Source organism: Carcharodon carcharias, chromosome 27, assembly GCF_017639515.1.
Source record: "Carcharodon carcharias isolate sCarCar2 chromosome 27, sCarCar2.pri, whole genome shotgun sequence".
Classification (NCBI taxonomy): Eukaryota; Metazoa; Chordata; class Chondrichthyes; order Lamniformes; family Lamnidae; genus Carcharodon; species Carcharodon carcharias.
The window spans coordinates 17,404,385-17,418,863 of record NC_054493.1 but is presented as its reverse complement, the minus strand read 5'-3'; the positions used below and the strand labels follow the sequence as shown (position 1 = coordinate 17,418,863).

Below are 14,479 nucleotides of genomic sequence, written 5' to 3'. Positions count from 1 at the left end.
ATTAACACCTATAACTAGGCTGGAGTTTATTAACATCAGCAGAAAAAGAGCCCAATTTAGTCCTGGATGTGATTAGCAGCAAAATCTAATCACTATACTTACTTGTGAACTCGCTGGTGTGTCAGCAGGGTGGATGACTGAGTGAATCCCTTCCCACACTCAGAGCAGGTGAATGGTCTCTCCCCAGTGTGAACTCGCTGGTGCTCAGTGAGGTGAGATGACCTCCTGAACCCAGTCCCACAGTGAGAGCACCTGAACGGTCTCTCGTCAGTGTGAACACGTTGATGGGACATCAAGACCCCGGAACTTTTATAGCACTTCCCGCAGTCTGGGCATTTAAAAGGTCTCTCCCCAGTGTGACCTCGCTGGTGTATCAGCAACCTGGAGGACTGAGTGAATCCCTTCCCACACAGGTGGCAAGAGAATGGCCACTCCCCAGTGTGAACTTGCTGATGTGTCAGCAGGTCGGATGTCCGAGTGAATCCCTTCCCGCACTTGGAGCAGATGAACAGCCTCTTCCCAGTGTGAACTTGCTGATGTATCAGCAAGGTGGATAACTGCGTGAATCCCTTCCCACAATCAGAGAAGGTAAACGGTGTCTCCCCAGTGTGAATGCGCCGGTGTGTCACCAGGTGGGATGACCGAGTGAATCCCTTCCCACACACGGGGCAGGTGAATGGTCTTTCTCCAGTGTGAAGTCGCTGGTGTACAGTGAGTTGAGATGACCACCTGAAACCAGTCCCGCAGTGAGAGCACCTGAATGGTCTCTCATCAGTGTGAACATTTTGATGGGACATCAAGTCCCCAGAACTTTTGAAGCACTTCCCACAGTCTGGACATTTAAAACGTGTCTCGTCAGTGTGAATGCGCCGGTGTGTCAGCAGATTGGATGACTGAGTGAATCCCTTCCCACACTCGGAGCAGGTGAACGGCCTCTCTCCAGTATGAACTCGCTGGTGTCTTGTCAGGTGGCATGATCGAGTGAAACCTATCCCGCAGTCAGAGCAGGTGAATGGCCTCTCCCCAGTGTGAGTGCGCCTGTGATTTTCCAGCTGAACTGGATAATTATATCCCTTCCCACAGTCTCCACATTTCCACAGTTTCTCCCTGCTGTGGCTGCATTTGTGTTTTGATAGGTTAGATGATCGGCTGAAGCCTCGTCCACACACAGAACACGTACGGTTTCTCTCCACTGTGAACGGTGCTTTTCCCTTCCATGTTCAAATTCCGATGATATTCTCGTTATGATATATTGGGTGACTCTGTCAGATCCCAATGTGATGTTTGGTTTCAGCTTCCTGACTGCAAATCCTTCCCTTTAAATATTCTGTGAAATTGATATAAAACAGAAAAAGAGAGTGAGACAGAACCCAGAAGACACAAAGGCAGGTTGTGAAATTGAGCTGAATGAATCTGGTAATTTGCGGGGCTGGCTCCAGGAAAAAATGACCATAAAAACTGCTGGATTGTCGTAAAAACTTAGCTGGTTCACTGATGTCCTTCAGGGTGGGAATCTGGTGTGGGCCTAAACAAGACTCTGGTTCTATGGGTGGAGAGAGGGTGTGTGTGAGAGAAAGAGAGGTGGGAGAGGCAGGTGGTGAAGGAGAAAAATTTGATATCTATAATTTGACAAGAACATTGACAGAATCACCCAAACCCTCAGATTCCACTACCTAGACAGACCAGGGTGTGTGAACACCAGCACCTCCAAGTTCCCACCCAAGTCACGCACCATCCTGACTTGTCTGATGTCAAGTACAGGATGTGCAGAAATTTCCTCTGAAGCTGAACCAGATTGTTCACAACCATGGTGTCATATTTTGACTCCCAGATGAGCTTCTAACCACATATCCACATCATCACCAAGGCTGCCTATTTCTACCTCAGTAATATGACCTTAGTCTCAGTTTACCTCCTGCAGAAACCATTATCCATTCCTTTGTTACTGCAAGGCTAAACTATCCTCACACACTCCCAGTCGGCTTTCAACATTAAACCATCCCCCTCCACCCCTGTAATCTTAAGGTCATTCAAAGCCCAGTTGCTTGTGTGTTTAGTCGCACTGTCTTGTTCATCCACTGCCCCTGTGCTTGCTGACCTACAATGGCTCCCAGTTAAGAAGCACCAACTTTTAAAATTCTCAATCAAAAACAAAAATAGCTGGGAAAACTCAGCAGGTCTGACAGCATCTGCGGAGAAGAATACAGTTAATGATTCGAGTCCGTATGACTCTTCATCAGAACTAAGGAGAAATAGAAATGAGGTGAAATATAAGCTGGTGGAGAGGGGTGGGACAGGTAGAGCTGGATAGAGGGCCAGTAATAGGTGGAGGCAAAGAAGAGATTTCCAAAGATGTCATAAACAAAAGGACAAAGGATAAAGTTCTCATCCTTGTTTTCCTCCATGGTTGTGATCATTCCTATCTCCACAATTTCCACCACCAGCCACACAATCTCCAAGATCTCTGCACTCATCTAATTCCAGCCTCTTGAGAATTCCCAATTTTAATCGCCATCAGTGACTGTTCCTTCCATTGCCTAGGCCACAAGCTCTGGAATTTCCTTCTTAAACCTCTCTGCCTCTCCACGTCATTTTCCTCCTTCAAGATATTCCTTAAAACCTATCTCTTTGACAAAGCTTTTGTCACCTGCCCTAATATCTCCTTATATGGCTGTGTCAAATGTTACTTTGTAACATTTATGTTAAATGCATTGGAAAGTTTTATACTGTTTAAGGCACAATATAAATACAAATGATTGTCACTGACTTGGACATATATCATTGTCCTGCCTCATCAATAAGACATTGTAACTCAAATATGAAGCAGCTTGATGGACAATTGTTCACACTTTGTCGTTGGAAAAATTTCAACATTGCCCCCTACAAAGATGGAGACCGCGCGTGCGCCCCGTTGCAAATTGCCCCCAATAAATATGGCGACCGTTAATCGGGGTCTGGAACTGGAAGAAAGCGGCGGCCCTGCTTTGTGCAAAAGAGGGGCAAGGTATCGGTTGGTTGTTTTTCGAGGTTTACGGTTTACATAACATTTACGAAGCCTATTCAACCACCGGCCGGATTGCGCCATCCCTTCACCCCGCCATCCCTCTCCGCCTTTACCGAATGCGAATCCGAGTAAGCTTTTCCCCATCGCCATTGAACGCACTGTGCATGCTTCACGCAGCCCAGCCCCGCCCCGTCCCGCCCCTTATTCACTCCGATTGGTTGGAGGACCAGTCGCCTCCACGCGCCTACAGCCCCGCCCTCTCCTTTCCTATTGGTCCGGTTCTGCCGTCAATCAGCCGGGCGTTGTTGGCTGTCCGGTGAGAGGTCACTGTAGTGAGGGGCTTCCTTGAGACATAGGAAATGGAAGCAGAATAGACCATTAAGCTCTTGGAGCCTGTTCCGCCATTCACTATGATCATGGCTGATCCTCTATCTCCCGCCATACTTCCGCTCTCTCCCCATACCCCTTGACGCCTTTAGAATCTAGAAATCTGTCCGTTTCCTTCTTAAATATATTCAGTGACTTTGCCACCACAGCCCCCTGTGATAGGGAGCTTCACAGGTTGACCACCCTTTGAGTGAAAAAGTTTCTCTTTATCTCAATCCTAAATGGCCTACCCCGTATCCTGAGATTGTGACCTCTTGATCTAGACCCTGACCCCAGGCAGAGGAAACATCATCCCAGCATGCAGTTTGTCCAGCCCTGTCAGAATTTTATACGTTTCAATGAGACCCCCTCTCACTCTTCTAAACCCCAATAAATACAGGCTTTGTTGGCCCAACCTGTCCTCATAAGACAATCCTGCCATCCCAGGAATCATATGGGTCAACCTTCGCTGCACACCCTCTATGGCAAGTATATCCTTTGTTAGGTAAGGAGACAAAACTTCACACAATACTCCAGGTGTGATCTTACCAAGGCCCTGTATAACTGCAGTAAGACATCCTTGTTCCTGTACTCAAGTCCTCTTGCAATGAAGGCCAGCATACCATTTGCCTTAACAGCTCGCTGCACCTGCATGCTTGCTTTCAGTGATTGGTGTACAAGGACACCCAGGTCCCTTTGTACATCAACATTTCCCAATGTATCACCATTTAAATAATACTCTGCCATTCTGTTTTTCCTACCAAAGTGAATAACTTCACACTTAACCATGTTATACTGCATCTGCTTTGTATTTGCCCACTCACTCAACTTGTCTAAATCACATTGAAGCCGCTTGACATCCTCCTCGCTACTCACATTTCCACCTAGTTTTGTGTGGTCAGCAAACTTGGAAATATTACATTTGTTTCCCTCCAAATCATTAATATATACGGTGAATAGCTGGGGCCCAAGCACTGATCCCTGCAGTACCCCACTAGTCACCACCTGCTATTCCAAAAAAGACTCATTTATTCCTACTCTCTGTTTTCTGTCCGCTAACTAGTTCTCAATCCATACCAATATATTACCCCCAATCCCGTGTGCTTTAATTTTGCACACTAACCTTTATGTGGGACTTTAACCTTTCTAAAAATCTAAATACACCACATCCACTGGTTCTCTCTTATCTATTCTGCTAGTCATGTCCTCAAAAAACTCCAGGAGGTTTGTCAAACATGATTACCCTTTCATAAATCCATGTTGACTTTGTCTAATCCTGTTGATATTTTCTAAATATCCAGTTATCACATCTTTTATAATAGATTCTTGCATTTCCCTACCACAGATGTTAGGCTAACTGGTCTGTAATTCTGTTTCTTCCCTCCTTCCTTTCTTTAAAATCGTGGGGTTACATTTGCCACCTTCCAATCTGACGGGACTATTCCAGAAACTACAGAATTTTGGAAGATGACAACCAACCCATCCACTATTTCCATGGTCACCTCCTTTAGTACCCTGGGATACAGATTATCAGACCCTGGGAATTTATCAGCTTTCAGTCCCATTAATTTCTCCAGCACTGTTTTTTTTAAGTAATACTAATTTCCTTCAATTCCTCCTTCTCATTAGACCTTTGGTTCCCTTGTATTTCTTGGAAGTTATTTGTGTCTTCCTCCATGAAGACAGAACTGATGTAGTTGTTTAACTGCACTGCCATATCCTTGTTCTCTATTATAAATTCTCCTATTTCGGACTGTAATTGACCTTCATTTGTCTTCACTAATCTTTTTTTTCTTACATGCTTGTAGAAGCTTTTACAGTTCTCTTTTATGTTCCTTGCAAGTTTACGCTCATACTGTATTTTTCCCTCTTAATCAATCTCTTGGTCCTCCTTTGCTGAATTCTAAACTGCTCCAATCCTCAGGCTTGCTATTTTTAAAAGCAACTTTATATGACTACTCTTTGGATCTAATACTACACTTCATTTGTTTTGTTAACCATGGTTGGGCCACTTTTCCTGTTGTGTTTTTGCACCAGAAAGGAATATATAACTGTTGCAATGCATACATTCATTCCTTATATATTAGCTATTGCCTATTCACCATCATCCCTTTTAATGACATTCCCCAATTTATCTTAGCCAGCTCGCGCCTTATACCCTTGAGTTCCCTTTGTTTAGATTTAGGACCTAAGTTTCGAATTGAACTACTTTATTTTCCAACCTAAGGAAGAATTCTCTCATGTTATGGTCGCTGTTCCCTAAAGGACCCAGCACCACAGATTTTTAATTAACCCCTTCTCATTGCGCAAAACCAATTCCAAGATAGCCTGTTCCCTAGTTGGTTCTTCGACATACTGGTCTAAAAAACCATCTCATACAGACTCCAGGAATTCATCCTGTATTGCTAATTTGGTTTGCCCAGTCTATATTAGATTTACGTCACCCATGATTACTGTAGCACCCATGTTATATGCATCTCTAATTTCCTTTTTAATACTGTCCCCTGCCTTACCACTACTGTTTGGAGGCCTGTACACAACTCCCACTAATGTTTTCCAACCCTTGTTGCTTCTTAGCTTCACCCAGACTGATTCTACAACTAGATTTTCTCAGCCGATATCCTCTCTCACTGTTGCACTGACTTCAACCTTAACTAACAATACCACTCCAATTTCTTTTCCTTTGTGCCTGCCCTTCCTAAATTTCAAATACCCTTGGATATTCGGTTCCCAGCCTTGGTCACCCTACAGTCGTGCCTTTGTAATCGCAATCATATCATAGCTGTTTACTTCTATTTGCACTATTAATTCATCTATCTTATTGTGAATGCTCCATGCATTCAGAGACAGTGCCTTTGGAGTTGTCTTTATTCACATCTTCTTTTGTGCTATTGCCCTATTTGCTGCTATCCCCCGTTTCCTCTGCCTTCCACTTTAGATTTTTACTTCACTGTCTTTCATGTCTATCTTTGTTTCCTTCTTCTGTGTCTCCCACTCAGATTCCCATCCCCCTGGAGTCTGAGGTGCCAATGATTGTGATTTGGGGGATCCCATGGAATCCCCTCTGGGGCAGCTTTCCTGGTGAGCCAGTCTGCCTGGTTATTACCATCACCCTCTTCACTAACTTCTGCTGCTGACATGCCTTCACTTTACAAACAGCAATTTGTCCTGGACACTTACCAGCAACATCCCGAATCATTCAGAGTTTGTAGTGGTGACTGAGTGGTTTCCTTTTTGTTGTCGAGAAGCCATATTTTTTTTTGCCAGATGAAAGATTCTGCATGAGGGAATTACAACTAGAGGAGCTTTCAGAATAGTGGTGCTTTTCTCAGTAACAGTTTGAAAGGCTGTGATGATGCTTTCTAGGCTGAATATTGTGGTGGTTACTTAATAAGGATATTACAGCTGTCATGAGGAATCAAAGACACCGAACAAGTCTGGCACAGACTTTGTTTATAAAACAAAGATCCATCCAGATGAACAGTGGAGTTAGACACAATAATGTGGCTTTTACTGGTTCATTGTACATGGCCTCTTTCACCTGACATGTATGTGAGGTTCTTTCATACTGCAACATCCCAGCCAATTCTTAATTGTGAGGTTGCAGGATGTTAATTCATCCGCTCTATTACATCAGTGATACTCCCTTAATTGATCCTGTATTAAAAATGTCATTCTGGTATGTGGGGTATGTAGAATTATTGAATTAAACTCTACCAGGTAACTCTGTGTGCTTAATTAACCAGTGAACTCTTCATATCTGCTTAGTACACTAGGCAATCGATCTTTGCACAAGGGTGCGTATATCTAAGAGCTGTCCAACTGGAGAATTTTCTCCATTCACCTCTTGCATTATGACAGCAGACTGTTCTGATTCCACCAGCAGGGCTGTGAAATCAATTTTAAAATCTTGCAAAGAGCCAGCACGGAAATGATGGGCCAAATGGTTTCCACCTGTGCTGTATCATTCTATAAAGCAGTGAATATTCAGTATCTGGAGATAAATGAGAGAGGAACCATTAAGAAAAGCTTTATAAGTTCTGCATAGTTCCACAGCAGAGCAATGGTTTGAATCACTTTGAGAAATAGAATATAGCATTGCACCCGTTCACAAGCATATATGTGACTTCGTAAGTTAACGTATCCCAATTTTTAACAAAATTATTTTCCATTCCATTTTTGGAGAATCAATGGCGCTACTGTTACCCAACATGCTCGGCAGCTGTGAATGTGCCCTATTAACGGTACAGGAGCCTAGTGCGCAGGTGCAATGCTGGATTCCATCCCGGGCATGCGCAGTGTCACTTTGATCAGAGCCCTGAGTGCAATGGAAGATTTTTTCTGCGGGTAAGAGATGGTGGGGCGGAGTGAGGAACAGAGCCGGGAGTCCTGGGTGGGGCGGGTGGAGAGAGGGGAGATTTTATAAACAGCCGCTGGAGGCCATAAGCTCCGAATTACACCCTGCAGGTCCGGCGTTTGTACTTCCGGGGCTTTTTCTCTGGAACAGGCCCAGATTAACGACTACCATCTTTGTTCAGTGCTGAGCAGAGCGCGTGCGCTGCAATTTTGGTGACGCAACAGTGTGTGGACGGGGCTCCACGTTCCAGGTTCCCGATGAGCAGCAGATTGACAGGTCCGGGTTAACGGCCGCTATCTATCCAGAGCCAGGTGCTTTAGGACGCATGCGCGGCGATCCTAAGAACGAAGACACCAGAATTAGGAGCAGGAATAGGCCATTCGGCCCATCGAGTCTGTTCCGCTGATGAAATAAACTCATGATCTGATTGTTCCTCCTGCCCCCATAATTCTTAAGTCCCTTGTAGACTGAGCCTCCATTGCTCATTGGGGAAGAGAATTCCACAGACGAATGACCTTCTGAGAGAAGAAATTTCTCCTCATCTCTGTGATAAATGGGAGACTTCTTAGTTTTAAACACTTCCCTTAGTTCTAGATTCTCCCTATGAGGGGAAATACCTTTCAGCATCTATCTGTCTAGAGCCCTCAGAATCTTATATATTTCAATAAAATCCTCTCCCATTCTTATAAACTCCAATGAGTCCAACCTCTAACCTTGCTTCAAACGACAAACTCCCTCATCCCAAGAATCAGACTAGTGAATCTTTACTGAACTGCCTCCTGTGCAAATAATAAGTCTTAAGTATTCCTGGGACTGGAAAAAGGAGGGAATATTGTGAATTTCTATCCTGGACTAACAGTAATGGATTTTGGAAACTCTTTTTACAGGGGGTTAGAAGGGGAGGATTTACACACAGCAAGCACATTTCAAGAGAAAGGTTTGTCTATTCTGAATTTCTAACCACTACTGACACTTATGACTCTTGTAATCTCCTTTCACAGGGAGCTAAAGATTTGAAAACTGTGTTATTTTTCCCTGACTCAGTGCTTCTGATATCTTTCCAACTGCAGGCTCCAGCAGGAGATTTTAAATCTGAAAACAGTGAAATTGTTACGGTGGTGAGAACTGTTGAATATTCATCTACACTTTAGAGCTTTTAGTGCTGTGTTCTGGCTCCATGGCGCTGAAGCTAGTGTGGCCCCTTTACTGTGGATCTGAATCCATGTCCATCTATTGCTCTGTTTCACCTCTGCCCTCCCTGATCACCTTTCTGCCATGGTCTAACTTCCTCTGCCTGCAATAATGGTTGTAATTTAACCATGTTTGGTATTTTACTGTTCTTTCTACAGTTACTGTCTGACCTGCTGAGTACTTTCAGCATTTGCTCTTTTTATTTCAGTTTTCCAGCAGCTGCAGTATTTTGCTTTTGTTTTATTCCAAGTGTTTCCCTCAGAACTGAGTTTAGAAACATAGATAGACCAATTAAGAACTGGTAGATAATGGGCTGGGTGTTGGTGCAAAGGTTGATCCCTGGCCCCCAGAATGGGTCCTTTTTCACAGAATCATTGAATGGTTACAATACTGAAGGAGGCCATTTAGCCCATCATACCCATGCTGGCTCTCTGCAAGAGCAGATCAGTTAGTCCCACTCCCCTGCCCTTTCCTCATAGCTGAGTAGATTTTTTTCTCTCCAGGATCTTATCTAATTCCCTTTGTTTTGTTGCATCAGTTTGAGCTGGAGTGGAGATGGAGGAGAAGCTGCTGGATTTAACCTCAAGGACGTTGGAAGCTAGTTGGGACCAATGATTTTAGTTGTGAAACTGTCAAGGGAGGAAGATTCCAGGGGAGATCTGGTTGCCAAACGGACATTTAGGAACAAGCATTTCTTTAGATGCTTCAATCTATTTTACATATACATATTTTAAAAGTTTGTGGAATTTGGGTGACACCAACAAGACCAGCAGCAGATATTGTCAATCCCCAGTTGCCTGTGGAGAAGATGATGTTTGACCTTCTTGAACCGCTGCAGTCAGTATGGTAAAGGTGCTCCCACAATGCTATTTGGTCAGTAGTTACAGGTAATTCACCCAATGGTGATGAAGGAATGGTGATATATGTCCAAATTAATGACAATGATTTGCATTTATATTGTGTCTTTAACATAATAAAACGTTCCAAGACATTCACTGAAATATTACAAAGCAACATTAGACTCCGAGTCACATAAGGTGATATTAGAGCAGGCGATCAGCAGCTTAGTCAATGAGATAAAGCAGTGGAGAGATTTAAGAAGGAAATTCCAGAGCTTGGGCCTAGGCAACTGAATCAATGGCCACCATTGCTGGTGTGATTAAAATGTGGAATCCTCATGATGCTGTAATTAAATGAGTGCAGTTATCTCAAAGGGTTATGTGACTGGAGGAGATTACAGAGATGCAGATGGGTAAGTCTAGAGGTAACAAAGGAATAGAGGAGAGTTTCAGAAGCAGATGAGCTGAGACTAGGAAAGAGCCGAGCAATGTTACTGAGGTGGAAATAGGCGATCTTGCTGATGACGCGGATCAGTGGTCAGAAGCTCAGTTTGGGGTAAAAGATGACAGCGATCTTGTGAACAGTCTGGTTCAGCTTCAGACAGTTTCTGGGGAGAGGGATGGAGTCAGTGGTTATGGAGTGGAGTTTGCAGCAGGGACTGAAGACAATGGCAATCATGTTCCCAGTATTTAGTTGAAGGAAATTTCTGTTCACCCAGGACTAGATGTTAGACAAGTCAGGATGGTGTCTGAGTTGAAGGGGAACTTGCAGGCGATGGTGTTCACATACACCTTCTACCCTGGTCCTTCCAGGTGGTTCAGCTTGACGGTTTGGGAGCTTCTGTCACCTTTTGGCCAAACTGCAGATTTATTAAAGGACTCTCTTTCATCCGCTGCCTCTCGCTCTGTCTCTATTTCTCTTTCTCCCTCTCTCTACCTCTCTATATCTCTACTTCTCTCTCTCGCGCTCTCTCTCTCTCTCGCTTGCACTCTCTCTCTTTTGCGCGCTCTCTCGCTCTCTCTCTTTGTCCAAAGTCCCCTTTAGGTCCAGACTGGGTGACAATTTCCCTTCCCTGAAGGACATTAATGAACCATTTGGGTTTTTATGACAGCCCTTCAGCTTTCATGGTCTTTTTTCCGAATGCATGTCCCATAAATTCATTCAGCACAATTTCACAGTCTGTCTTTGTGTTTTTGTGGGTTCTCTGTCACTCTTTTTTTTCTGTTTTAAATTTCACAGGGCATTAGAAGGGGAGGATTTGTATTCGGGAAACTGAAACCAAACATCACATCAGGATCTGACGGAGTTGCCCAATTTATGTTAACGTGAATATTATTGGATTTTGAACATGGAAGGGAAAAGCACCATCCATAATGGAGAGAAACCGTACATGTGTTCTGTGTGTGGACGAAGCTTCAGCCGATCATCTGGCCTGTCGAGACACAAGCACAGTCACACTAGGGAGAAACCATGGAAATGTGAGGACTGTGGGAAGGGATTCACTCATTCATCCGCCCTGCAGAATCACCAGTGAATTCACACTGGGGAGAAACCATTCACCTGCTCCGAGTGTGGGAAGGGATTCACTCAGTCATCCCACCTGTTGACATACCAGCGTGATCACACTGGGGAGAGACCATTCACCTGTTCTGTATGTGGGAAAGGATTAATTCAATTATCCAACCTGTTGGCTCGTCGGCAGGTTCATACTGGGGAGAGGCCATTCACCTGCTCCGAGTGTGGGAAGGGATTCACTCAATCCGGCAGCCTGCATTTACACAAGCTCACTCACACTGGGGAGAGACCATTCACCTGCTCAGAGCGTGAGAAGGGATTCACTCGGTCATCTGACTTGCTTATACACCAGCGAGTTCACACTGATGAAAGACCTTTTAAATGCCCAGATTTTGGGAAGTGCTATAAAAGTTCCAGGCAATTGATCTCCCACCAACATGTTCACACTGAGGAGAGACCGTTCAAATGCTCTCACTGTGGGACTGGGTTCAGGCGATCAACAAACCTCACTGTACACCAACGAATTCACACTGGGGAGAGACCATTCACCTGCTCTGAGTGTGGGAAGGGATTCTCTGATTTATCCACCCTTCTGAAACACCAGCGTGCGCATACTGGAGAGAGGCCATTCACCTGTCCTGATTGTGGGAAGGGATTCAGTCAGCCGGCCAACCTGCTGGGGCACCAGCGGATTCACACTAGGGAGAGGCCATTCACCTGCTCCGAGTGTGGGAAGGGATTCACTGACTTGTCCAACCTGCTGAGACATCAGCGAGTTCATGAGTAACTAACATGATTTGATTTTGCTGTTAACCACATCCAGGAATGAACCATGTTCATTGGGATATGTTTTTTCTTCTTCCTCTTCCACCCATTTTACTTGGGGTCACCACAATGCTGCTTGATCACCTTCTCTATCTCCTTCTGTCACTCACACATTCCTCTTCCAATCCTACTGCATTTCTGTCTCTGGCCACCACATCTTTCCATCTGGTCTTAGATCTTCGTCTTCTCCTTCTTCCTGACAGTCCCATGTCCATCACTCACCTCACAACATTTCCTCTCTCTTTGCACAACGAATGACCAGACCATTTCAATCTCTTCTCAGCTACATTCTTTGATGTTTCCACAATCTTCACTGACCGCCTGATGTCCTGGTTTCTAATCCTGTCTTTTCTTGTCACACCACACATCCATCTCAGCATCTGTATCTCATTAGTATCCATTCGTTGTCCTCTCTTCTTGATATTGTCCAAGTTACCCCAGGTATTTGAAGCTACTTATGTTGTCCAAGTCTTCACCCATCATCTTTACATCTTCACTCTGATTGTCTTCCTTAGGCTCAAACCGACAGTCCATAGATTGGGTCTTTGGTTCACTAATGTCCTTCAGGGAAGGAAATCTGTATGGATTCGAAACGTTAACTTGGTTTTTCTATTTCCACTGATGCTGCTAGACCTGCTGAGTTTTTTCAGCATTTTCTGGTTTTATTTCAGTTTCCCAGGATTTATAGTATTTTGCTTTTATTTAAAACAATCTCCATGTTGTATTGACCTTCCTGGTATTTCTCCATGACTTGTCTCAAAACAAAAATAGCTTTGGGATCTGTTTCTGTTGAAGTTAATAAACTCTATCCCAGTTATATGTGTTAATACTCTGGATAAAAGTCAAATAAATCAGCTTTAACAGACAGTATGATGAGTCATTTTGATCTCTCTTACAAATTAGTGCCTTGTTAAGGTCTCTCCCTCTCCCCTGTCTCTTCCCGCTCACCAACAAGTGTGAGGAGCTCATGGTGCTCATTGAGACAATCTGATCAGCTGCCACTTCCTCTTCCCTCCCTCCCACTAGCCCACCAGGAAAAACTTTGCCTCAAGATCGGCCCAGCTGTAGCCCTAAACTCACATCTTTCTTTAGTTTCTCTCCTGCCTCCCCTTATCCCCTCAAGAGCTCCTCTTGTCCATGGGATCCACCTTCTGCTCGATTGACCCTATTCATACTAAACTGCTGACCACACAGAAGAATTTTGAAGGAAGGTAAGTTTACGCAGGGTGGAAGATGGGGGACCGATCACGAGAAGATTGGAATTGTTGATTCTGGATGTAAGTCATGGATTTCAGCAGCAAATGTGCTGAGGCAGGATGGAAACAACTGATATTACAGGGGTGGACGGAGGTGATCTTGGTGTTGGAGTGGATATGTCGTCCGTAGCCCAGCACTCATATCAGGGTCAAATAGGAAACTAAGGTTGCAATTGGCCTGGTTCAGCCTCAGACTGTGGTAAGGGAGGGGAAAGAGCTGGTAATGAGGGTAACAAAGTTTATGGTGGGGGGAAGTTTCATGGGCCTGACTATTAATCCACCTCCTGGGCCATACTGTACAGACCAGAGAATTGATCCAGTTCTGCCTCATTGGATTACAAGCCATTCGGTCCCTTCTCAATATGTTGGTAAAAAGTACTGTTCACCAATTGGGTTTTCAATGACACTGTTACAACCCATAATTTTCCATGTGAGAGAATGTGCTGCTTCAATGACTACAGGAGCCCAGTGTGATTCCTCAGCACCAGATTGTACTCTGAGCATGTGCAGTGCAAGTGGTGGATGTGCAACATGCTGATCAGAACCTTGGCAGTGAGGACAAGGAATATTGGGTCCAGGAGCAGACCATTTGTTTCAACTAGCCTGGGTGGTTATCTTCAACATGAATCTCCTTCCATTCCATCTTCCTCATCTCAGTCTTTCAGCTTATCTTTCTATTCTCTTTTCTCTCATGTAACCATCCTCTTTCCTTTTGAAAATATCTAAGCTATTTCACTTCAACCACCTCCTGTGGTAGCGAATTTCACATTCTAACCATTCTCTGAGTAAAGACGTTTCTCCTTATTTGCCTGTTGGATTTATTAGTTACCATCTTGTACATATGGACCTAGTATTTTATTCTCCCACAAGTTAATAATTTAAAAGACCTCTACCACCTCAAAGTCTTCTCTTTTCGAAAGATTAAAGATCAGACCTGTTCAATCTTTCAAAAAACTGCAAAATCTCAGTTATGAAATTTATCCATGCATTTTCACCTGTGTTTCTTTGTCCTTTCTATAGAACAGAAACCAGAGCTGTTCACAGGATCTTGCACGAATTGAACATAATTTCACTATTTCTAAATTCTGTAGCTCTAGAAATAAATGCCACTCCTTTGTGAGCATT

General features: G+C 44.1%; 1 protein-coding gene and 1 pseudogene across 1 annotated transcript; one reads left to right on the top strand and one right to left on the bottom strand.

Moving 5' to 3' along the window:
• Nucleotides 1-1,215, bottom strand: LOC121270362 (zinc finger protein 239-like). The gene has a single exon (XM_041175660.1). It carries the CDS (start codon nucleotides 795-797, stop codon nucleotides 99-101), a length of 699 nt encoding a protein of 232 aa, XP_041031594.1. The 5' UTR covers nucleotides 798-1,215; the 3' UTR covers nucleotides 1-98.
• Nucleotides 1,216-8,647: 7,432 nt separating this feature from the next.
• Nucleotides 8,648-12,928, top strand: LOC121270360 (annotated as a pseudogene).
• The last annotated feature ends 1,551 nt before the right edge of the window (nucleotides 12,929-14,479 follow it).